This window comes from Brachionichthys hirsutus, chromosome 12 (genome assembly GCF_040956055.1).
Source record: "Brachionichthys hirsutus isolate HB-005 chromosome 12, CSIRO-AGI_Bhir_v1, whole genome shotgun sequence".
Taxonomy (NCBI): domain Eukaryota; kingdom Metazoa; phylum Chordata; class Actinopteri; order Lophiiformes; family Brachionichthyidae; genus Brachionichthys; species Brachionichthys hirsutus.
In genome coordinates this window covers 10,080,403-10,104,165 of record NC_090908.1, presented here as the reverse complement: position 1 = coordinate 10,104,165, position 23,763 = coordinate 10,080,403, and the positions used below count along the sequence as shown (strand labels likewise).

The window sequence follows — 23,763 nt, the reverse complement described above, 5'->3', positions numbered from 1 at the left end:
AATAATGAGTGACACCAAAGTCCCTCATGGTGGCTGCGCAGACCCTGTTGCTGTTGTGTGGGTGTTCCTGTGTGTGTAAACGGTTGCCCACATCAACATCAACAGTCGTTGCCAGTCGCCTTGGAGTCAAACAGCAGAGGAAATGTTCAAGGACTGTTTTTTTCTTCTGTCTATGTTTGTAGTCAGTGATCGACAGCGGGTTCTTTGAGGTGTGTTTCATTGTGTGTCTGTGTGTGTTTAAAGTCGGCATAGAGAAAAGACAATAGCACCTCCCTCTAAATATTTGAAGAGGTCTTAAGCAGTCAAACATTTCTGGTGAGGTAAGAGACGATAGAGATAGCTTAAGAGCTGGGAATCTATCGCTGTCGCAACCATTTCTCTCCACCCTTAGTATCCGTTTGCTTTCTCTTATTCCGATCCACCCACACTTACTTTGTTACATCCTTAAGAATTGACCTTGAAGCCATAGGCTGTCTTTGTCTCATGGCCTTGTGTGTGTTTCACATTGTGCGTTAATGTTCTTTTGTTGTAGAAAAACCCAACACAGTTCTTTGGACCAGAGCTCCCCCCCTCAAACAGCACTGTCGGTGTACAGCCATCCGATGCTGGGCACATACGATTCTAAGGATGACTTCCCTCTCCGTAAAACAGGTACAAAATGCCGCCACTTCTTGAAACTGCTTACCAACCGTGGAAGGCAGCCCTGATCTTTTTCTTTTTTTTATCGCTCTCTCTTTTTCCTTCTCTGCTTTAGAAGTTGAAATGGCTTATTGGGTTTCAAAGAATGGGTCATGAACTGGAAGTAAGGCACTGTGGGGTTGAATGGAACCCTTAAATAGTATTACGAAATACATTACAATTTTAAATAGGTCACATGGACTATTCTAAGGGTAGTTAGGTAGAATATTCAGCCGTTTGTGCAGGACGTAAGAAGAACAACCCGCCGGGCTCTGCCCAAAGTTGTCAAATCCACACAAGAGATGCATAAATGCTGATGGACAGTCTCATGAGAACGTGGTGTGTCGTCATTTTTCTCTTGCACAGAACAAATGGAGATGCCAGGAAGCTCCTCGCCAAGAAATTGTCTGACATAATTCTAAAGGAAAACTTTCCTTCTGTTCCAGATCACAGTGAATGAAAGTGGAAATATGTGTGGATCGCTGACAGTATTTCTGCTCAGCCATTTACCTAATAGTCAGGTGTTTTTAATAAAGGGGTCCAGTTGGCTGTTCTCTTTAACTCGTGTCTATATATTGACTAATGCATGCCGCCAGGCTCTTTCGCAGTCATCACACAGCATCAACAAAAGAGCCTACATGTGAGTCTTAAGAAGTGTGAGAACCTTTTTGATATTTCAGAATGTCCGACTCTGACAGTTCTTTTTTCCCCCCAGCCTTTCCTTCATGCCTATCGCAGCCAGGCTTTGATTGCTACTTAGCGTCAGAAGCTGCTTTGACTTTACCGCTGCCTGCTGTCACAGCTGGAGGTTAAACTCTGTGTACTCTCCACTCTGGCCCACCTGCTGTGAGCTGGAGGCTGCAGCGACTTATCCCGGCACACGACCTGAGACGGCAACGTTCGAACGTCAGCAACACTCGGGTGTAATTTCTTGAAATGCTGCGCATAATAAAGACAAAGGCCGATTTTCAGGAGGCTTGGAGTTTGGAGGCAGGGCCCTTGTTCTTTGTGTCACTTGTGAGGAGAGGTTGTGACATCTGCATATATATGGCCACACTATTGAAGATAATTAGTGTCAACAGTGAGAAGACGTAGATCAGATTAGACAGGCAGACAGTGAGATGAACTGTGCTGAAGACAGTCGTTTCCACAGTCGTGCGTAGCTGTGACGACTGCAGCCGTCATGCGTGACGCTTTTGCCGAGATGCGTGCATGTAAATTGAAATTGTACATTAAGAAGCGAGGCCAAGCAGACAGTATATCACAAAAAAGAGCTTCATTGTTCAACTCTGAGAGGCTCTATGCGGCGACGCCTCGGAGAACACAGAGGAACACTTTGAATGCTGCGGCAGGAAGTCTGTTTGGTCGTCAAGACGGACTCATCAGGCTGACCCTTCTTTTATCCCCCCCCCCCCACCCTTCAACACACACACACACACACACACACACACACGGCCACAAAGTGCAACGGACATTTAAATCCTGCAGGATGTCCATATAAAGTACGACACTTCCACGTTCCGTGTTCAACCGAATGCTTTAGCGTTTGACTCGCCCTAGTGAGGTTGTCCAGCGAGTGAAATTGTATCCGTATGTCGTTCGAACAATACAAGGCATTGTCTGTTGGGGTTGACTCCCTCCCATCCTACTTTAATTTCTAACAATCAAGATGAGAAGTATTTACTCTGGCGTCTGGAGAGATGATTCGCTTTGCTTGAAGCACCAGTGATACAAGTTTGACTTGTTAGCGAGTGTAAACACCTCCAGGTATTTAAATCAGAGGAAGTCAACGGTAAAGGACTATTGAGAAACCTTTTATTTGATTTTTCTCTTTTTCTTTTGTAAATTGCTTAGATTTAATGCTTTGAGTCACTACAAAGCATTTCTATCTGTTTGTATACGTATTCCCTTCTGGCATTTTGTAATGTATCATCCACATATTTCTGGGAAGCTGCATTGATGAGAGAACTACTCTATTGATTTCCATAAATCTCCCTCACTCTGGCCTTCCTAGGAATGGCTTCCCCCAGCTTGGCTCTTGCAGCTCGGGACTCCCGTCTGTCAAAACAAATGAAGCTGATCAATATGTTTTGTATCAGAGAACCAGTTTCCTCCTCCACTCCTGTTGAAATATTAAGCACCACTTATGGAGACGTTTAATCTGGTATTGATATGTCATCAAATTTGTAGGCGTGGGACGGTACTGGAGTGGAGTCCTTCTAATTTATTTCTGGTCTCATGCTACCGTGGATTTATTCACATACGCAGGTAATGCATGCTGCAAGAAACACATTTTAAGCATAAGATGCATAAGATGTGTCTGGGAATACTGACTGAAATACTGCAATATGCTGCACAACAAAACGGCAAATCCAAAATGAGGGAGAGAGTCTTAGTATTGGTAGGGTGAGGAAGACGAGGGAGAGGAAAGCAGAAGGGAGGGCGAGGAGAAGTTGAAAGGCGCCGAAGGACTGAAGAAGGGCTGCAGAAAAACGCCAGCATCAGCAGTTAAACCAGTCTAGGCCCTCAGCAGTGAGCGTATTTGCACGTGTGCACACTGGGCGTGCTTTTGCCCAGTCGGCATTAACACGGTTCAAAGTCACTTTGTCCCAAGGTGAACACCCCCCTTGGCGAATGCACAGCCCTCCTTCAGTCTCCTCTTTCTCCTTTTACTGGCCTCTGAATCTCCCTCTCACCTCTTTGACTTTCTACTCTGTCCATTTCCTAATAGCTCAGAACCGGACGCGACCTCGGTCACCTTTACTTCCTCCGTTCCTTCGCCGCCTTTGCAGCTTAAAAATCAAACATGTCAAACTATTGTTGAATGTTTGGATTTGTAATATTATATAATATAATTCTGATTTTTAAAGTTGTATTTTGTAGTATATTAATTAGGTCAGTGATTGTGATAATGTGAAGCTACAACAGTTTCCTATACAGTATACGGTAGTAAAATTGAAGTTGAATACACTTTTATGCTATAGTGTTTCCCTCTCTATGGTCTCCGCCACTTCTGCTAATGCATAGCATTTTATCCTGATGCACCCAATCCCTCTTAACAAAGACTTTGGAAGAGTGCCCTCCACTTAGAAGAAGCTCTTTTTTTAAATAATTGACTTTTATAACTTCAGCAGCATGTTCCCCTTAAAATTGAAAGTGCATTTGAAAAAGTACTTAGGCATTATAAATTTACGATGGGTCATCTCAACCCCAATGGCCAGGAGGTATATTGAGTGCCTGCACCTTTTTGAAGTACATTAAAACTTTGTGTTGCTTCATGCTACAGGAAACTAAAGCTCAAGGTTTTTTTTTTTTTGATTACCCTTAATAAGTCTTTCAACAATAAATCTTTATAGTACACAAATAATAATGAATTGTTTCCACTTGGCTGCACCAAAATAATCCCAGCTCTTTTTTTTTGATGGCAATGAATTCAGCGAGGTCTCGATGATACATGTTTGTTGGACAAGCATGGGGGTCAACCGTTGGTCAGCTGTCCAGCCCCAACTAATTGAACGGAAGGAATGTGCCGTGGGATTGAAGCTGCCCGTTACTAGGGCAGGCTGGTAGGGACACATTAAAGCGAGATCAGCCAGAAAAGGTCAGGTCGTCAAGCTCTGCCGAGATTCCTTGGGTATACTGAACTCTTGGCTTTTGTTCTCCCTGCCCTCGTTGTTACAACCGATTCGGGCACTTATCTTCTGTTTCGCTGAGCGCCAAGAAATACCATAAAGCGAGACGCGCACATACCCAAATAAACAATCATGGACACACACACACACACAGGATGTGTTCACAGTGTTCATTAGCAGAGCGTGGCGGCGGCGCCATTAAGCATGGGGGTCAAGAAAGCTGCCCATTTGGCTGCTTTCCTCTGTTGTAGCAGGGATTCGCAGTGTCACATGACCGCAGCTAACCTCGACTCCGAATCTGTCGGTAAACGCTTGCGGTGTAGCCTACAGAGACTGGCTGATTAACCTCTCTACTGGCCTGCAAATACCCCCCCCCCCCCACACACACACACACACACACACTTGTGCAGCCCAGGAATCCACCACAAAGCCGCCTGGCAGAGCGACCGCTTTAGTTTTGACATTTACTGCACTAATCTGGGGTGTCGCATTAATATTTTTAGATTGGGTGGCCCGGTTGGAAATCAAATACTTAACCCTGGCATTGCTCAGCTCTATCCTCTTAGTTGTGAAATGGGATGGAATGGATAGTATTTAAAAACATAAGACATTTTCAAAGGCCTAGTATTCCATCAAACGTAAAAAGGACATCTCAATTCGTCTGTGTGTTTTTATCCACCATCAAACTCCTGTTCCCCTCTTTGTTGTTAGCCTCTGAGCCCAACCTGAAACTTCGCTCTCGGCTAAAGCAGAAGGTGACGGAGCGCCGCAGCAGCCCTCTGCTCCGAAGAAAAGATGGTCCCACCATCACTCCCAAGAAGCGTTCTCTGGACGTGGCCGGTGAGGATTTTGTTTTTATTTCATTTACGATAAAGATGTGATTTTCTTTGTGAGGCAAGTGGGGAAAAAAATCAAATATCATAACTTACTTGCCACGAAAAAAATAATATTCAATCATTTGAAAAAGAAGTCTAATTCAAATACAAACAAAACAAGAGCAAGGGATGTTTTATCTCAGACGCTCGATTGGCCCAGGTCAGCATGCTAGAAAAACCGAACCTCTGTGCTGTGTGCCTCTAGAGTCTCTCTGCAACAGTGCACCAGGCTCAGGTCCCAGCTCCCCCAACAACAGCTCCAGTAACATCCCCAGTGAGAACGGGGTCACCATCTCCAGCAGCCCAGGAGAGGTAGGCGACCTGACTGTGTGTGTGTGTGTGGAAAAAGAGGCAAAGTACTGCATTGAAGACCGTGTCTCCTTCATGTCTCAACTCTGGGAGTATTTACTGTAATGTTATGTGTGTCCAGGCCTCCCTGCTTCAGAGGTTGGTTGCCAGAGAAGGCTCAATGAGCCAGCTCTCACTCTACACCTCCCCATCTTTGCCCAACATCACCCTGGGACTGCCAGCCACTGGCCCTGCTGCTGCTGTGAGTGTAGCCAAGGCACAGCTGTACTGATCACAGCACAGGAACGCACTCTTACGACTCTATTATATCAGAAACATGACGGTGAAGTTACAATAGTGAATAATTGATTTATTATAACTGAGTTATCTTTAATGTTCAACTATGAACAAGTCTAAACTGGGGTTATTTCTTTCTCTCCTCCTCTTGTCTGTTTTCTTTTTCCCCCCATCTCACTCCCTTTCTGTCTCATCGCCTCCAACAAAGAGGGTATGTTTTCATGTGTCTGTTGGTTCAGTGGTCGGAGGGTTTGTTTGTCAGCAGGATTATGTTAAGAGCGCTGGGCAGGCTTCCATAACGCTCAGTCGAAATATGGGCCAGGAAATAAATGTTGCTGTGCATCTGGCTAAAGGGACAGATCCTCTCGCTCTCTCTCTCTTTTTTTATTTTTTAACAGTTTCTTTAATATTGCTACTTTAGGTTGTGTTCTTCAAAAGCTTCCCTAATAACACAAAAACTGCTGGACTACTTTCCATGAATCTTTGTGAAGGGATGGCCCCTTTGCCAGACATGTGAAGGATTGTTTGGTCCGATTGGAGCTGACTCTACAGAGTCCCGCTCTCGTTTTACCTTTTCCTTCTCCCTCTTTCCTTCCCTCAAGCTTCTTTTTTTCTGTCTTTCTAGGGGCTGTCAGGACACCAAGATGGCGAGAGTCGTCTAGCATTGCCTGCATTGCAGCAAGGTATCCCTCTGACCTCGCCGTTCCTGCCCACTGCCCACCTGCCCTCGTACTTGGCATCTTCAGCGCTGGACAGGGAGGGGGTTGGAGGGGGTACAGCTGGTCACAACCCCCTTCTCCAACACTTGGTGCTGATGGAGCAGGGCCACAACCCAATAGGTCAGTAGTCACCACAACGTGAACTTTTGACTGTAAAGTTGTACTTGATTCACTCCCGGTTTCATGACTATAAACGTCTGCAATATTTTTAAATCGGTTACTTCAAGCTGATAATCAACTTGTTCCTCAATGTAATTACCCTTTTCCTTTTCTATACATTGTCCTGAAATATCTTTTTTTGCCTTCAAAATGATTTGAAGGCGAAGTGGTAAATACCTCTGCGCTGTTGCTAACATTTTTCAAGTTACCTCAATATCAAGTCTCCAGTCACTGATTATTTCCCACCATTATGGCTTCAAAACTGTCCCTGTGAACGACGTGGATCCAAAAGCGATAGGAGTAACAGTCAAAAGTACCGCAAACAGACTGAGCTTATACAAAAGGCTCATGACGTTCTCCTGTGTCTACCACAGTCGGTCTGGGTGGCCTTCCACTATCGTCGCCCTCTGTCTCCAAACTTGCGCGGAGCCACCGTCCCCTGGGAAGAACCCAGTCGGCCCCTCTGCCTCAGCAGCAGTGTGGCCAGGCCCAGGCCCTGCAGCAGCTGGTGGTCCAGCAGCAGCACCAGCAGTTCCTGGAGAAGCACAAACAACAGTTCCAGCAGCAGCATATCATCACCAAGGTAACTCGGCCCTTTAATAATTTGATGCTTTAGAAGAGGACAAATCGTTTGTGAGTCACGTTTGCAAATTGTCGACTATACCCCCCCCCCCCCCCCCCCCCCCCCCAGTACAGATAAACATCATAGAGTGCAATGCATCTGTTTCCTGCTCTTGGACGGTTGAACTAGCATGAACTTTAAGCGTGGCATGTAATATGTTTAATGGCAGTCGAGAGCTGCGGCGTATCGACGTTTAAAGTGAGTGATGACAGAGAAGGTTAGGCCTAACTACAGTTTGTCATACTAAAGTAACCACAAAGCATCTATTATATTGATCACAATAAGCTTCCAGTGTGTTTCAATGCGATAACACATACACAACCTGACAAAACACTACGAGACCACATGAATAATGTGACTGCTGCAGCACAGAGCCTTGACGCCGTACCTGAGGGATAAATTCAGTAAATCTAAGAGAAATAAAGTTCAGAAATCACGTCGGATATTATTAGTTTATTGTGAGTAGAGCTTAAAGATAAACGTCAACATCTGTAGTAGAGCAGCAGAATGTGTGTATAAGCGTGTGTGTGTGTGTGTTTGTTTTAAACCAAAAAAATAATAGCATCTCATCCATTTCATGCTAGATCTCTGTGTTGAATTAAATAAAAATGATCATTTATAGCTTGCATATTTTGCCTTTGTTTTAAGCTAGATTTAGTTTGAAGATCCAACAGTGTCATGTGCACAAATCAGGAGTACGTTTTCACACTGCCGGACATGACGCTGATTGGCTTAAAGGCTGTGACTCCTGTTGTTGCTCCGAGAGAAGGATGAGTCAGCCTGCAGTTACAAGTCTCAGAGAAAGTCGGTGTTCGTGCATCGCTTACATCTCCCCGTCACCCTGGCAACTGCAGTCTGGAGGAAGCTGCCTCCGTATATGGTCACACAGGAAGTGTGACTCACTGCATCATTGCGTGCGTGTTCCTGTGTGTTCACACACACAAGGTGAGAAGAGGATTCACAGCTTCTTAAGGTCATTGTAAACAGGGAGATTTTAGTGTGTGTGTGTGTGTGTGTTGTAATTCCTGTGGGATTAAGCTCTATTACCTTGTGTTATTGAGCTGTTGGTGACTCTTTGTGACTCCAGCTAATTAAGTCAAGCGTAGGTGTAACAACAATTTATTGTTATATTTATTAGTTTTAATAATTTATTTTCCATCCCACTTAAAGAAGTGTGACATATGAGTTACACGGAAAGACATAGGAACTGTATTTGAGCCATTATGATCTATTTTCTTCTAGTTGTATTCTTAGAAGCCGGAGGTTACCAAAATTAAAAAAAGAATGCATTTGTGAAATATGATTTCTTTTCTTTAATTTAGTTCATCAAATCACAGACAAATTCATGCAGTTCCGTCTCCAAAGAACCGATTTCCAAAGGCTGGGATGGCGTAAAATCATTATTTATACATAAAAAACAATATTTACAGATCTCATCTTGTGTTTGTGAAGGGTTAAGCCTCTCTGGGATGGCCCTGACTATCACCCGTTACCAGTTAACCTAGTTACATGTGGAATTTTCAAACTGTTGTTCTTATGTTGCTATAATGGTGATGGTTCTGGTCCATGGCATCGTGTTCTCAGGCCGTCTGTCTAGGAAGGAACTGATTCGATTTCGGTTGGCAGTGTCTCTGTGAACTCACAAAATGATTACACAGCAAAAACTCAATAAACTAATTAGGACAGATGCCGCGCAGATGTCTCAATTTATGAAATGACATTTTCTATTTAAACGGTCAAAGGTCATTTGTACGGCATGCTTTTTTTTCCTGTTTGTTCCGGCCTTTAGTCAAGACCGAAACTCGGGAACCAAAGGGGGGAGCCTGTGATCACGTTTCGCAGCCGGTTTGTCCGGTGGATTGGAAACACTATCTTGGTGTTTCTCCTGAAATTGTGGTCGTATAGATTTTATGTCGTAAAGACGTGTGCGAGAGGCATCCCCGTTTTTGAAAGGTGCCGCTTTTTATACATTTACGTTTTCTAGAAACGACTATGCACTTTGCCCAGGACCCAGGATCTCATTTGTTGAAATCGGGTGTAATTAGAATATTTACAGCAGTTAATACATCCCCTGCTCAACACAAGTATACGGTAGCTAATCTAGCTCTTCAAACCAGCTGTTGTTGTCTTATGCAACACAAGTAATTCTTGCTTCCTGCCTTGCTTCTGAATCTGTTCATTTCTCCGTGTGAACTTTCATTTCAGACTGTGACAGCAAGGCCGGCATCAGAGACAAAGCGTGTGTTTATAGGCACGAATGGGGAGATGGTTTCACCCTTGTTAACCGCGAGCGGAGGAGATCCACATCATCAGGATCTCCTCCGCTCCGTTTTGAAGCTGCCCACAGGTTTCTCTTTGACCGCACCTGGTATAAATCTATACACCAGCGGTTTTACGGCGTGTGATTCGTTTTATTTTCAACAGTACAACACTAATAATCAATGTGATTCAGTTTTTACTCTGGTGTGGATTTTCCCCTGTCCCATTTTGGTAGGTACTGGGTTTGAACCTACCTGCCAGCTGGAGACCTCTCTGTATCGGTGTTGTGTGTAAACACTGGTTTCCAGTAGCTGGTCTGGTTCCCACACGTAAATATGTTATTGTTGTCTTTACAGCAAGTGTACCTGTACTTGACTGGCAGGTGTTTACGTTGTACAGTTTTAGCTGCGTTGATGTACATTATGGGATATCGCCGTCATCCACACAGTTCTGGAACATGTTGGAATTCTCTGTTCGGTGAAAGGTTGACAGACAGGAAAGGAATGGTGGTTGTTCTGAGTGTAAATGTAAACTCACCGGTCATTTTCGATAGATACTACATTCATTTTATATGCGGTGTTAAAATAAAAGCACAGATCTGTGATTCGGGAAAGACAAACACTGAGGGAGTCAGTTGTGTAATAATGGAAATGAAGTATTGGAAATATAACCTGCCAACGTATTAATGTTATTTATGGATGCAGTAACAGCAAAATCACCCAAGAGCTGCCAAACAGGTTCTGACAGCAGCTCCTGCAGACACCCAAATGCAGCCCATGTTTTCCCCTGCTGCTGCAAAAAAATCAACCATCCTGACTTATGACTGGTCTGCAGTCGTCGGGTTTATGCTCAGGCGTCCCATTCTAACGAATGTAATATACATAAACGACGTGTCCCCAGGTGCTCTTTTATTTGTTTTGCCTCTTCTTCCTCCGAAACAGCACAACAGGATGCAAAATGTTTAAGTACCCTCCCTGACTCCGGTATCACAAAAACCCCTCCTCAAACGCCCCGGTGGCGTAGCGTGTTTGGTTTCATTGATCTGTCGAGTTCACCCTCGCTTTGTGAAACGCGAGTCATTCCGTCCTTTCTTTCTTCATGTTTTTCTTTTATTTCAACAAAGAGAAGAGGCCTTACCTGTACAGACAGTCGGCTTTAACAATCAGACATGCGCTAGCTGCAAAGAAGAGGAAACAAAAAGACACTTGAAACTGTTTGCCTTTCAATTCCTGAGACAGGATAGCAATCATGAGGTGGGCTCAGTCACATCATGTTGTGCAAGAGTCAAAGAGTGTTATTTTTATTTTTTATTTTTTTCGCTTCCTGCATTCTCAGGCTTCTGACTGATTCAACAAGCAATGTTATGTATTGTCTGTCCCCCTTATGGTTGAAATCCTAGCAACTATTTCCTCTGTTGAAACAGATTGGAAGAAGAAAAACAGAGAAAAACAAGAGCGACAGGAAGAGTGAGAATCGGCAGTGAGAGTGGATGAGTGTTTTGAGTTTGTTTGGAGAAGAGGGACTGGGATGAGGCAAGAGCCTGCTCTCTGACGTCAATGGACTGTTCCCTGGGCTATGTGCCAGCCAACTGTGGGTGTGTGTGTGTGTTTTACATGCTCAACCTGCAGTCTACTCCAGTCGTGACCTACAGCATCAAGGTTGACGTGTTTGACGACAGAGACGGCTGCCGCAGCTAGATTTAACCCCTTCAGAAACTTACCCAGCTTTATTTCTCTGTGTCGTTCGTTTCCTTTGTTTTCTCCTGTTTATGCAAAAAAAAAAAAAAAAGTAAATCCATCTCCCTGTTTGTGAAATTCTGATGTATCAGTGACGATCAGAGGTCAGAGTACAGGTTCAGCTTATCTCCCTGTGAACAAAGTGTACAAGCTAATGTTAGCTTTTCGTTCAGATCGCTGTTTGTGCGTGCTGGAACGGATCAGGCGGCTATTTTTAGAAGCCCAAACAGCTTCAGCTGACTTAAAGCAGTGCATCATACACAGATGTTTGTCCTCCCCCTCTACTGCTCTTTTAGTTTCTGGACTCTCTTTGTTTGTACTTCTATCTTCATTTCTTTTTGGATTTTTCAGGCAGTTTTTAAAAACCTCAGATCTGTAATGGCGATATAAGTATTTTACATCCCCCACCACACCCACACACACCCACACACAAACCGTACCAGCGTCTCACCTTTTTCCTGTCAGACATGGCTGTGTGTCCAGGCTTGCCGTTTCCAGTCACTGGCTGTAAATCCCGTACCAATCTTCTGTTGCTAATGATAGTTTTTTGTCATAATTGTTGCTGCTATTTTAACCCCATACACTGAGGTTATGTTTTCACCTGTGCTAATCTGTTTGCTAGATTATGGGTTGGTTGGATTGTTAGCGGTGTTACGCAAAACCCGCTGGATGGATTTCCATGAAACTCAGTGGGAGGACAGTTCCATGATTGCATTAGAGAGATTTTTCTTTTGTCTTCTCAGAATATTTCTCATAAAAGAACTAAACAGATTTTCTCTAGGCTTTGAGCGTGAACCAGTCGAGGCCCCTTTATGCTGCGTAATTACATACATTTTTTCCTTCTCTTTGTTGTGTCCGAACACATTTGTCATTTTTTACTTGAAGGGTAGCCACACTGCCCCCCCCAACCATTACCAGTAGTATTGTTCCATTTTGTCCGTCTCATGCATGACCCTAAACTCTCTTAAAACAAGCACAAATATGTATGTAATGTACTTAGAAGAAGGAAGACTGTCTGTGTCTGTCTTCACCGCTAAGCATAAATGAGCCCTTAAGCTTCACAGACTTGTTTGAGGATTGTTCAGCTTCGGCGAAGGATTTGGTTCCTCCAAATCACTGTAATGTGCAGTAAAAAGTCTCACCTAATCTTCTCTTCTTGGCCTCCAGATTATGACCAAGCCCAGCGATCAGGTCTCTGTTCCAAGCTCCAACTCGTCAGGCCCGGCCAGGCAGCACCAGAGTCACCCAGAGGAAACGGAAGAGGAACTCAGGGAGCACCAAGGGCTTTCTTCATCCTCTTCATCCTCCTCTTCTATATCTGCCCAGGAGACCGGGGTTCTGCGGGGGCTGGTTATCAAGCAGGAGCCCCCAGACCCCCATGAGCAAGAGGAGAGGGAGAGGCAGGCAGAGACGGACTACCTGTTCAGACAGGTAAGGCTGAGGGACAACAGTTGCGTATTGGACATTGTTTGCGTGTGAAATTAGCATATTTTAAAAGACAGATTCCACTTTTCACACAATTCCCCATTCGGGTTTAAGGAGAAATATTTGTCACCATTTTTCAGTCGGATAAACGAGGAAAATCACAGCAGTGGCAGACGGGAGTGAGCGGTGACTGAAACGTTGCGCTCTCCATCCTGTCAGTTCAGCCCACGCTTGCATATTTTTAAGCTATATTTAAATCTTTTCCTCCGTGTCACAAAACTATTTAACACATGTTCTACTAATGTAGAACATTGTGTTGGAAAGGCTCAGGGCATGTGCGCCTCCTACACATAACACCACTCCATATTGCCACGCATTCCCTTTCTAATACACACTGTACACCCACCCGAAGTATTTTCGTGTCTACGGATGTATATCATGCTCCATCTGTGAACCACACACACACGCACACAAATGCTTGCCTTTACGCAGTGAGGGCGCCATGCCCTCATCTGTTTAGCCCATCCCTGCTGTCAGCTCAGCCAAATTCAATCAGGCACTCTTCTCGCTGTCGCCATGCCTCCTGTATTGTAAGCACAAATGCCTGTAAGAAGTGAACAGGAAGTGAACAGGATTGCTTTGAGAGACTCTCCATAGCGGAAGAATCACTCGCATATTTCCAAATTGCTTACATGAGGTTCTCCCAAGTGAAACATTAATGTGTACCGAAGAAGCGTTGGGCTTTCACTCCGCTTGCTCATTTATGAGTAGATGAATGAGTTATCTCTCTATTGTTCTAACCTGCTCCCTTCATTGTTGCACGGAGAGTGTAACGGTTATGTGAAGTGAAGAATTAGAATAATCATCGTTGGAAGACTTTTCTGAATTCTTTTGCCCTGAAGGCTCACATGAAAGTTATCGTAAACCCACTATTTTCAGATCCTGCCAACTAGATTTAAGAGATTCACTTGCATTGGTTCCATATTTATGTGTCGTTGTCACGTAATCAATATACAGAACGTGAAACCGGGATGTAATGAGAATACAAGTTTTCCGTTTTTTGTAGCAAGTATGCACTGCCATCTTCTGGCAGGAGAAAGCTATTGCAATCCAGCAGTCATGCCTCGTGTGTGCATTGGTGTGTGTTTGTGTGTGAGCAGCAGGTTCTGCTGTTGGAGCAGCAGCGAATCCACCAGTTGAGGAACTACCAAGCTTCCGTGGAAGCCGCCGGGTTGTCGGTGAGCTTCGCTGGACACCGCCCCCTCTCCAGGGCTCAGTCTTCTCCAGCCTCGGCTTCCTTCCCCATGGTAGTCCAAGAACCGGCCGCTAAGCCTCGGTTTACGACAGGTTTGTCGAAACATCATAAACATGTGCACACTGCAGCTGGCTATGAACGTGATGTTTTATTGGCGCTAGTAAAGAGACCCTACCTAAAGTAGAGCAATAATAAACCAGATGTGTTCCTGCAGACTGCAAGATAGAGGAAAGCTCACAGCATAATGAGCCACACGGTGGCTGTGTACATGCACAAGGCTGTTGCTAGGCATTATGGAACCCCTGATGATGCAACCCAGTACAAGTGTAACTTACTAGAGGAAAAAACCTCATGTCTCTGGAGCATTCTCTGCATGATCGCTTGTTTATGATGAGGCAGGTGATGAAGAAAACTGCTCCATAAATCACTGTGTGATTATAAGATTATTTTTGGGGACACCTGTTCCTGTCCTTGCTGTCACAGGTACACAGTCACTGCTAATGTGTGCGTTTGCCTTTTCCAGGTCTGGTGTATGACTCGTTGATGCAGAAGCACCAGTGCACGTGCGGGAACACCACCAGTCATCCAGAGCATTCTGGACGCATCCAGAGTATCTGGTCCCGACTCCAGGAAACAGGCCTCAGGGGGCATTGTGAGGTGAGGACGCACTTATACGTGATAACATTTTCATGACTCGGAGACGTTGGGTTAAGAAGATGTATTAAAATATATGGCAGGTAAAACCTGATGAGTTTGAGCTGTCAGGAGCCACAGTGAGTCGTTTAATTAAAACCCACTTAAACAAGCCGGCAAGAAGCTATATATCTCTGCTGGGGGGTGGGGGACGTTTCAATTATCATCGAGGGTTAAAGGCGTCCCTCGAATGCCAATTATCATGATTACCAGAAGGGGGCAGTGTGTAGCCATTTTCATTTGGCACCAATAAAAACAAAACCTTTTTAAGGTACGTCTCACTTCCTACATCCTGATTGAAGCGTGCAGACGCTCCTCTCCTCCCTGGAGCTTCAGAGTGTGTGTGTGTGTGATTACCTTCATGCACTCCCATGCCGTCCTTTATTTTGTGCATTATTTTTCAAGGTGATAATTTCTTTATTTTCTGCCCCCCCCCTCCATGTCCTCTCACCCGCTTCTATTCTCTGAACAGTGTATCCGTGGCAGGAAAGCCTCACTGGAGGAGTTGCAGACAGTCCACTCTGAAGCCCACGTCCTGCTGTACGGAACCAACCCAATGCGGCAGAAACTAGACTGTGAGACATTTGCACATAAATACACCCCCCCACTCATAAACACACCCCCACTGATGCATTTCTCTGCATTTTACTTCTAGCCATGTCTTTATCCACCTACTTTATCTTATCTGTGTGGCAGCTTTAACACTGAAATATATTGTTAGGTAGCGTTACAGTAAGGTTTTGCAGTATTTCACACACAGGTTACAGGCAAATTTGGATGCACACACAAGGAGGAGACACAAAGGATTCTTCAGCATCTGTTAAAGGAATCTGCAATAATGTCTAAACCGCGTAATGCCAAAAAGCTCAATGCAATAAAGTCCCGGAGGTGTTGCGATAAGGCGAGGACCCGCTGAAGCTTGTTAACTAAGAGTCTCTCAGGCTGCTTAGTCACTTAGCTCTTGTGCAGGTGTAGCCCTGTGTAGATGTGTAAGTAAAGGTTCAAACCCCCCCCCCAGTGGTCACCTCAGCTTTCACTCCAGTGAAGACATTAAGTCTCCTTAATTCCGGCTAGACCAGATCCTCCTGCGTAAGGTTCAGCCCACAGGTGGGTTTGCATACACACGAATGAAAGTCGGAAACTTACAAAGGTGGCAACTAGTTAGGGATTAAAGGATTAAAGGATACATGGACACTTTATTAAATATCTGGTTGGGATCCCCCCCCCCCCCCCCTTTCTTTTTGTCAGGCGCTTTGCGCACATGTATTTTAGCTGAACCTCGGTAATGAGACTTCCACGTTCTGCCCATTGAGCTTCCAAAGCTCTGCTCTTGTACTCGTGAAACGTAACACTAATCCAGTTGTCAGCACTAGATTGATATTTCAGTTTTCAAATTGGGAGCTTTTCTTAAAAAAGCATATTAATACAGTGACTTGAGTGATTAAACTTCATATTGAGTTTGGCATCCAATGAAGGAAAATGTTTTTATTTGTTTAGCACAAAAGTGCAGTTAAGTTTAATTTGAACAGTCATTTAAAAACGTAAAAGCTAAATAAAGGCCAGCTAGTTTTGCTTATTTTCCCAACTGTCAGAGTTAATTTGCTCCAAATTCTGTCACAAACTGATGTCTTTCCACCCTAAAACCCCGATTTCACCTGCAGAGCTTTTGATATTCAGGGCAGTGACCTCAGTTTTTCTTCACCTTGCCCTATTATGGCAATTATCTCGCTATTGGATTAGGTCAGGAAGTCAATCCCTCGGTTTCAGGGGTCTTACACTCATCTCGTCTCGAACGTTGCCTCTTTGCCAACCGTCTGCTCCTTTGCTCTCTAATTCGCTGCAACTCTTCCTAACTCTGTACTTCTTTCTCTCTGTTTCAGATTCAGTGAGTCCCATGTTTGTGAGGTTACCGTGTGGGGGCATAGGGGTGAGTAACTCAAAACACAAAAGATGAAATTTAGTCGTCATCTACACACATTTCTAAGGGATACATTTTTAGTCCACCAAATCCTTCTCCCTCTAAACCCAGCGTATCCTGTTTGCTTTATTTATTAAATATTCCCTATTGCCTCTAAATTTAAAGAGTTAGTGGGTTTTCACTTGAGGAAGGAGCGCTCAACTATTTGTTCTTGTACTGGTATACAAGGTCAACAAGACGATCTGAAGCTGGATCAAATCCAACAGAGAGCGCCACAGCAAGTGTTTCTGTCCAATCTACCGTTCACTGTGAACGCTGAATGTAGCTTAAATGCTATAGGGAAGAGTCCAACTACTCAAAAATCAGTTTGGGATTTTGTGGCTTCCGGAGACTCGGATCGTTCTGCATGAGCCATTTTAAATGCGTTCTCGGTTCTTTCTTTACATTTTAATACAAGTCCCCTCCCCCTCTGGTTGTTGAGGACAGCGTCGAATTTATTTTGGGGTTAAACTTCAGCCAACTTTCCGTCGGCACGGCTTGAGCACATAATGACTGGATATTTTGGGGTTAGCTATTCTTTTAATACAAGCTTCGGTCATGGTACGAATATTCACTGAGTAATGAAGTACTTGTAATTTGCATTCCTGATATTAATTGGGCATTGTTAGTGTTTATCTCACGGGTTTATTCAGTGGAAAATCACTGCAGTAGACTTCTGTGCTTTTACAACATAATGTTAATCTAATCAATACCCAACTGCCGCGGCTCCGCCCGACTTCGTAGTGAAATAAATGAGCCCAATTTCAGCACCATCAAATAGTGTAATAACCGTTTCCCGTCGCCCACTCCTTCGCTCTCTCTCTGTCTCTCTCTCTGCCCCCTGCCTAAATAATGGCCCCATTTGTTCTTGTTCCACCAAACAAACACACAGTCACACAAACACACACTCACACAAACACACACACACACACACACACTCAAAAACACCACCCCTGAAGGACCAGAGGCAACAAAAGCTGTTGCTCGCCTTTCCGCTGCTTTTAATTATAACCAGATGTTTTCAGCATAAGAGCTGCGTATGTGTGTGCGTTGGTGTGGGGTGTGTGTGGGGGGGGGGGGGGGGGGGGGTGTTTTTGTTTGTGTGCAGTTTGTTGGAGGATGTTTGTGCGCTAAGGCAGTTGTTTGGAGTGGAGCAAGAGACATCGTTCCAGCAGGATGTCAGAACAGTCTCACACCTCTTTATAGATGTATTTTATTTCCCATTATGTTTACAACCTGTCCATATTGCTCTAACCTTTACATCGCCGTCTCTTGTCATCCATACGTTCTAGCCCCCCCCCCCCCCCCCCCCCCCATCCTCCCTCCCTGGAGGCTTCATGCTGCCGTTTGTGCTGTGGTGGGAACGAGAAGAGCCCGGCCTCCGTGCTGCTCTGTTCTGCTCTTTATAATGGCAAATGAGGCTAAATTGTTGTCTTCCTGTCAAACACATGCACACACACAAATCACACACGCACACGCAGGTTTACAGAGGGGGGGGGGCAGGGGGGGGGGGGGGGGGGCTGAAATTAGGCCGTCAGCCTGAGGAGTAGCATCATTCTGTCATCCCAGCACGTTCCCGCTCTTTTTCTGCTGACGCACACACACACACACACACACGCACACACACACACAGACACACGCACACACGCCTTCCCTTTCACTTTTTCCTGACGCGCTTGTGTCCCGCTCCTGGCTCGAGGCGAAACTAACATCAACATGGGAAATCATAAAGCACTCGCTCTCCACATGCTGCTTTGGAGCAGCATCTGTTTGTGCTCATTACCCCGACTTGTACATGAGATTCAGTTTCCCATTCACTCACTCACTTGGCTCCTCATTTCCTCGTCCGCTCAATCACGGACTCGGCTACTGCACGGCGTCGTCCACTTACTCGCTCCTCACCTTCGGCTCCATCAGTCACTCGCCAGCAATGCTTCGCCTTTAGTTTTAGCCTTTGCTTAAAGGCACCACGGTTTGGTTTTGTGACAGTCCATCTTGGCACAGCTAAGATGTGGATGTTATTACGGCGTCCTCCCCCCCCCCCCCCGGCTTTGGTCACTCCCTTGACTGGAAGCGAGAGGAACGTAAAGTGAGCTGTCTGGTTTGAAAAGCTGTTGAGTCACTTAACGCTCTGATTGGCCGAAGGGCCGACTGCGTGGCAGGCGTTAACTTCGCCAGTCAGCGCAGTTGATTGAAAGGCGGTGAGCGTGAATGAAAAAGTCTGGCGCGTCTAACTCCGCTTCTCTCCTGCTTGGAGCTCTGGCCTCGGACGCTCCGCACGTGTGTGTACATTACATGCACGTTGACATACAGACCTTCCCTTTCTTCTTTTCCTCCGCCAGCTTCTTTTCTCTGTTTATCGCTCGCTCCATCTGCCCTGCAGTATCTACCGCGCCTGAATGAAGCTGTGTATATTATCCTGAGCAAAGTCCTGCATGCTCTCAATCCCATAGAATACTGTGGTCCAATTGACTTGTGTGTGTGTGTGTGTGTGTGTGTGCGCGCGTGTGTGTGTGCCGTTGCGTTTGGGGCTGAGGGTCGAGCATGCCTCGGCATTAATCAGTCCTGACCGCTGAATCGTTTTCAGTTAAACTTAAAGACCAGCAGTAATAAGGGCCAATAAGAATATATAAATACCTTTTTTGTTGGCTTGTTTCCTTATTCTGATTTTTTTAATCCAGATTTTTATCATCAAGTTAATGGTATTGATTTGATTTGTGTATTATATAATAAGAAAATGTCAAACCAGAATGTATAAGCCTTAATAATTAGCAGCTCCTTCGTGTTTTGATGCATTTATATTCTTACCTTCACTCCTTGGTGTTCTAGTGTTAGCAGCTTTGACCATTTGTCTGCATGAGTAAACTTATAATTATGTGTTACTGCCTCATTCTTTGTCTGTTGTTTTCGCTCCAGAAAGCCCTAAAGTCTAACTTTGAGGCTGCGAAATGACACAAGCGAAAGGATTTCAGTTTTAGTATTGCTGTCATCCTGCATTGATGTAAACCACACCATCAAATAGCCCTCAGTAAATGAAAAACAATGCCCCATTGCATATTTTTCACCTCCTAAAAACGTGAAATAAAAGAACATGTTTGTGTGTTTGTGTTTTGCAGGTGGACAGCGACACTATTTGGAACGAGGTCCATTCCTCCAGTGCGGCCCGTCTGGCCGTCGGCTCCGTGGTGGAGCTCGTCTTCAAAGTAGCGTCGGCAGAGCTGAAGGTCAGTCGGGACGGTTTGACGAGTCCAACGCATCTGTTTCCTGGATTGTCATGACTGTGTGGGTGATTCCGGTTTGTTCTGTCTGGTGCCTCACTGAGAGCGCTCATCAATAATGGAATAGCCGAGATGCTAACTTATGACACACTCTGATGCGTCATTTCAATTCAATTCAGGTTGAAATATTAGTACCTGCAATTAGCTGAGATTTTTCTTCTTTTTCTGTTTGAATTCGACTAATTCTTGCTAATTGCTAAAGCTCCAAATGCCTTTTAATAAAGACAAACGCCCCTCCAGATCTTTCCATCCCAACGTCTCGTTAGCACCTCCCAGACAGACATCGCCGCCCCCTTCATGCTTTGCCCACCAGCCAGCCTTCCTGTGTCTGTGGCTGCGGCTGCTTACTATTTGAACCCAGCAGGGAGGCCCGGCACGCTGGCACTGCAAATGCCAACGGTCCCCACTAACAGGCCTGTTTTATTAGTGTTACACCACAACCACCTGCAGAGCAGCCGTCACACTCAGTGGCGGCTAGCTGCGCTAGTATTTAACATTATTTCTTTCTGCGGGCGTTATTACTTCAGAGAAATAATGATCTGCGCTTTCCATATTTGAAAGAAAATCCAAAGGATCTTACGCCCCAGGTGGAAGAATGCAGTGAAACATGAACAACGTGGACCTACTTTTAACCACGGTTCAGATTCACAGCTATTTTCTTGCCCTCAAACTAACCCGATCACGCATAAGTGTGCACACGGTCATGCACGCTCACGCATTCACATATACGGTATGTGCTTAGATGCATACAGAGGATCCCTCCGAGGATCCTCCCCAGCCAAATGACCACATTCCACCTGCACCAACAATTCCCTGCACTCCACGGTGTGCCATAAATCTACTCCATGCGCACGTTTACACACACAGCTGTTGCTTTCTATTTCTCTCCCCATGTCTATTTTAATCCATTGTCCCCCCCCCCCCCTTTGCACGGAGAAACGGTCCACCCTCCCCTTGTGTCTCATTCACCTATGTACGTACCGTATTATCCGGCCTGCCTTAACCAAGGGTGTCTTCAAACCAGCTGAGGCAGTTGTCTGTACGATAAACTGCCGGCTGGATACTAATCCGCAGCAGCTGACACAACATCATTAGTCCAGCTTGCCTCGCTCCACATCACCCCGGACGTCTATCTAAGGTCTCCACATAGCACTAGGAGCCCACAGAACAGTTGCTCCGAGTCCCCACAGTTCATTCAAGTTTGCCCTGAGTGAGTGATTTTTGTTTTCCCCTGACAGAATGGGTTTGCTGTCGTTCGTCCACCTGGACATCATGCAGAGGAGAGTACGCCAATGTAAGTCAACTTTCCCCAGCTCTTAAAAACCTTTTTGTTAGCTCACCCTCATGCACAACATATCCCTGTCACATACTGAACCCTCTGCTTCCGTCACAAACAGCAGACATAGTCATGTTGCCCTTTGTTATGTCATGACTGCGATCCGGCGTAGAGTATTGAAAGATGACAGCGATAGTAACTAGTTATTGCCTCTTTCTTTTTTCAGGGGTTTCTGTTACTTCAACTCCGTCGCCATCGCAGCCAAACTCCTGCAGCAGAGACTCAACGTCAGTAAAATCCTCATCGTGGACTGGGTGAGTTAAAACCGTAGCTCTAACTTTACTGTAGGAGGAAAGAATATCTTGCTCTGCTTATCGTGCACTATCGACCCTTCATAGTTATAATCGCCTTGCTTTTGTTTTTTTCCTGTTTTTTTGTGACCCCTGACCTCCCAGAACTTTAATTTAGACCAGAGCTTTGCAAAACCTCCATAACCATTTAATTTCCTCCTCTTTTTTTCTAACGAAATCGATGGAAATTTAAATTTGCATTTAATTCATCCTCTGACTTTTACTTACGCACACAGTAAGTGACTCTTGTCAGAAAGGAGTAGACAGGATATTGTGTAAAATAAATCAAAGGAATGCATGTATGCACTCATTTGGCCATGAGTCTGGAAGTGCAGCCTGAATACTGTGTTTTATAAGAAGCACAGAATGACTCGCAAAGACTCGTGAATTATGTCAGACGCTGCCGTTTTTCTTCAATGGAAGGACGGTATAATTTATGAGAAGGTATGACAAAGCCTCGGTCGTGTCTGCTCTTCAGTGGCATCCCCAGCTCGCCGTGGCCGTTCGCAAAAGCCTTTGAAAGGCCTTTTCATTTCCTCTCTGTCTGTCGCAGAGAACTTTAGTGCAGCCAGCAAATTCATTGTCATGCCTCGTCTGCCTCCAGCCAACAAGGACATTTTTAGGATCGGCGTATTAAAGCATTCTTGGGAAATAAACAATGAGGTCATTTAATTGAGGTTGTGTAAGCTGAGTGCTTTATTAAATTCTGCTGACCGTCCCTTTTAGACGTCGCCACAGAACGCAGACTTGACTGTGGCAGTTTGATCGTTTTTTAAGTGCAGGTGCAGGAATGGATCATTCTGCCTGTATAAAACCGGCCATACCAAGGCCGCCTCTGTTACGTGTCTAGCGTTTGAGTCCAGAGCGATTATGCCGAGATTGCTCTTGTTTCTTCCTGAATCACAAATGTTCAGTTCAGATGTTCAGATTTGACCTTTACCTGTCCCTTTGTTATGTGTCCAGGATGTCCACCACGGCAACGGCACACAGCAGGCCTTCTACGCGGACCCCAGCGTTCTCTATATTTCACTCCATCGCTACGATGATGGAAACTTTTTCCCTGGCAGCGGAGCACCTGAAGAGGTGGGAGGGATCGCCGGTTTGTCTCTTTCGACCTGATAAAATGTTCTATTTTTTTTAATTTATTCTATTCATGTTTGTGCTACAGGTGGGCAGTGGGGCAGGTGCAGGCTTCAATGTGAATATGGCCTTTACTGGAGGACTGGAACCTCCTGTGGGCGATGCAGAGTACTTGGCTGCCTTTAGGTAAAACGATGACATCCCCCCGTTGTTTTAGAAAGACAAACCTCATTTGTGGATTTGCATCCTTGCGATGCCGTCTACCGAGCACGAAATATCTCGGAGGGAAGGCTGTGCGGTGCGTACTTTGACAAATGATCTATTGTTCATTGTTGAGAAGCTATGAAGCTGCTCCACTCCCAGATTTGTATTAAGTCCACTATCTGGGGGATGTTTATAAGTTATTTATAAGCTGCCAAACACACACACACACACACACACACTCACACATGTAAAGCATACACAAACACAACTTGAAAGGCCTGCAAGCGTACAGCATCACTCATCACAGACACACCCATGTCTCGCACATATTCCTGGTTCTTGGGATAGGAGCAGGCCTGGATTGGCTCCGGTGGTCTTTGAAGATGAACCCACAGTCGTAACCTCGTGTCCATCTGGTCCGAACCAAACGCATCACGCTGACGGGCCACTGGCTCCTCGCAGCTTTCGGCACGCAAGCCACCGGATGCACACCTCAGCCTGCTAATGCAGCCCAGACCCCTTGGGGCTCCAACCCACCCTGTCGGCTTTTTGCCCCTCCCCCAGAAATCCACCTCCTAACATCCCGCTGCAGCTTTGTGTCCACAGAAACGTCTGTATAATGGTTCTATGCAGTCCAGATACTATTAGAGTCACATTTTGATTTTCTTTTACGCGTTCTGGCTTTTGCACTCGCTGTAATCACGGCAGTCACTGATAGCTGAGAGTGGACATGAGACAGGAATTGTCAAACTTTTGGCATCGGGTATGGGATGGGCCTGCTTTTCCATCTCTGTTACAAAAGAAAAACATCTTAGTCATTCCTGCAACGCAACAATAGCATCTTTCTTTGGACATTTACTGCCTCCTTTATGCCCACTCGTTTCAAACACAACGCCTCATATTTGTAGCGCAGGCTTTTGGAGGCTTTCATGTGTGGATCGGTTGATGGCTTCTTTAAGTCTCGCTGGGCCACTTTTGGA

General features: G+C 45.2%; 1 protein-coding gene across 1 annotated transcript in view; it reads left to right on the top strand.

The window, feature by feature from the left end:
• Positions 1 to 23,763, top strand: part of hdac4 (histone deacetylase 4) — a 76,840-nt gene that overhangs the window by 40,628 nt on the left and 12,449 nt on the right. The window contains exons 7-22 of the mRNA XM_068746572.1: positions 533 to 651; positions 5,022 to 5,150; positions 5,391 to 5,497; positions 5,616 to 5,735; positions 6,396 to 6,609; positions 7,023 to 7,231; positions 12,433 to 12,696; positions 13,851 to 14,037; positions 14,469 to 14,602; positions 15,111 to 15,213; positions 16,519 to 16,565; positions 19,712 to 19,819; positions 21,112 to 21,167; positions 21,376 to 21,463; positions 22,463 to 22,582; positions 22,668 to 22,765. Coding sequence (XP_068602673.1) covers positions 533 to 651; positions 5,022 to 5,150; positions 5,391 to 5,497; positions 5,616 to 5,735; positions 6,396 to 6,609; positions 7,023 to 7,231; positions 12,433 to 12,696; positions 13,851 to 14,037; positions 14,469 to 14,602; positions 15,111 to 15,213; positions 16,519 to 16,565; positions 19,712 to 19,819; positions 21,112 to 21,167; positions 21,376 to 21,463; positions 22,463 to 22,582; positions 22,668 to 22,765 — 2,103 coding nt within the window. The remainder of the gene's footprint in view (positions 1 to 532; positions 652 to 5,021; positions 5,151 to 5,390; positions 5,498 to 5,615; positions 5,736 to 6,395; positions 6,610 to 7,022; positions 7,232 to 12,432; positions 12,697 to 13,850; positions 14,038 to 14,468; positions 14,603 to 15,110; positions 15,214 to 16,518; positions 16,566 to 19,711; positions 19,820 to 21,111; positions 21,168 to 21,375; positions 21,464 to 22,462; positions 22,583 to 22,667; positions 22,766 to 23,763) is intronic.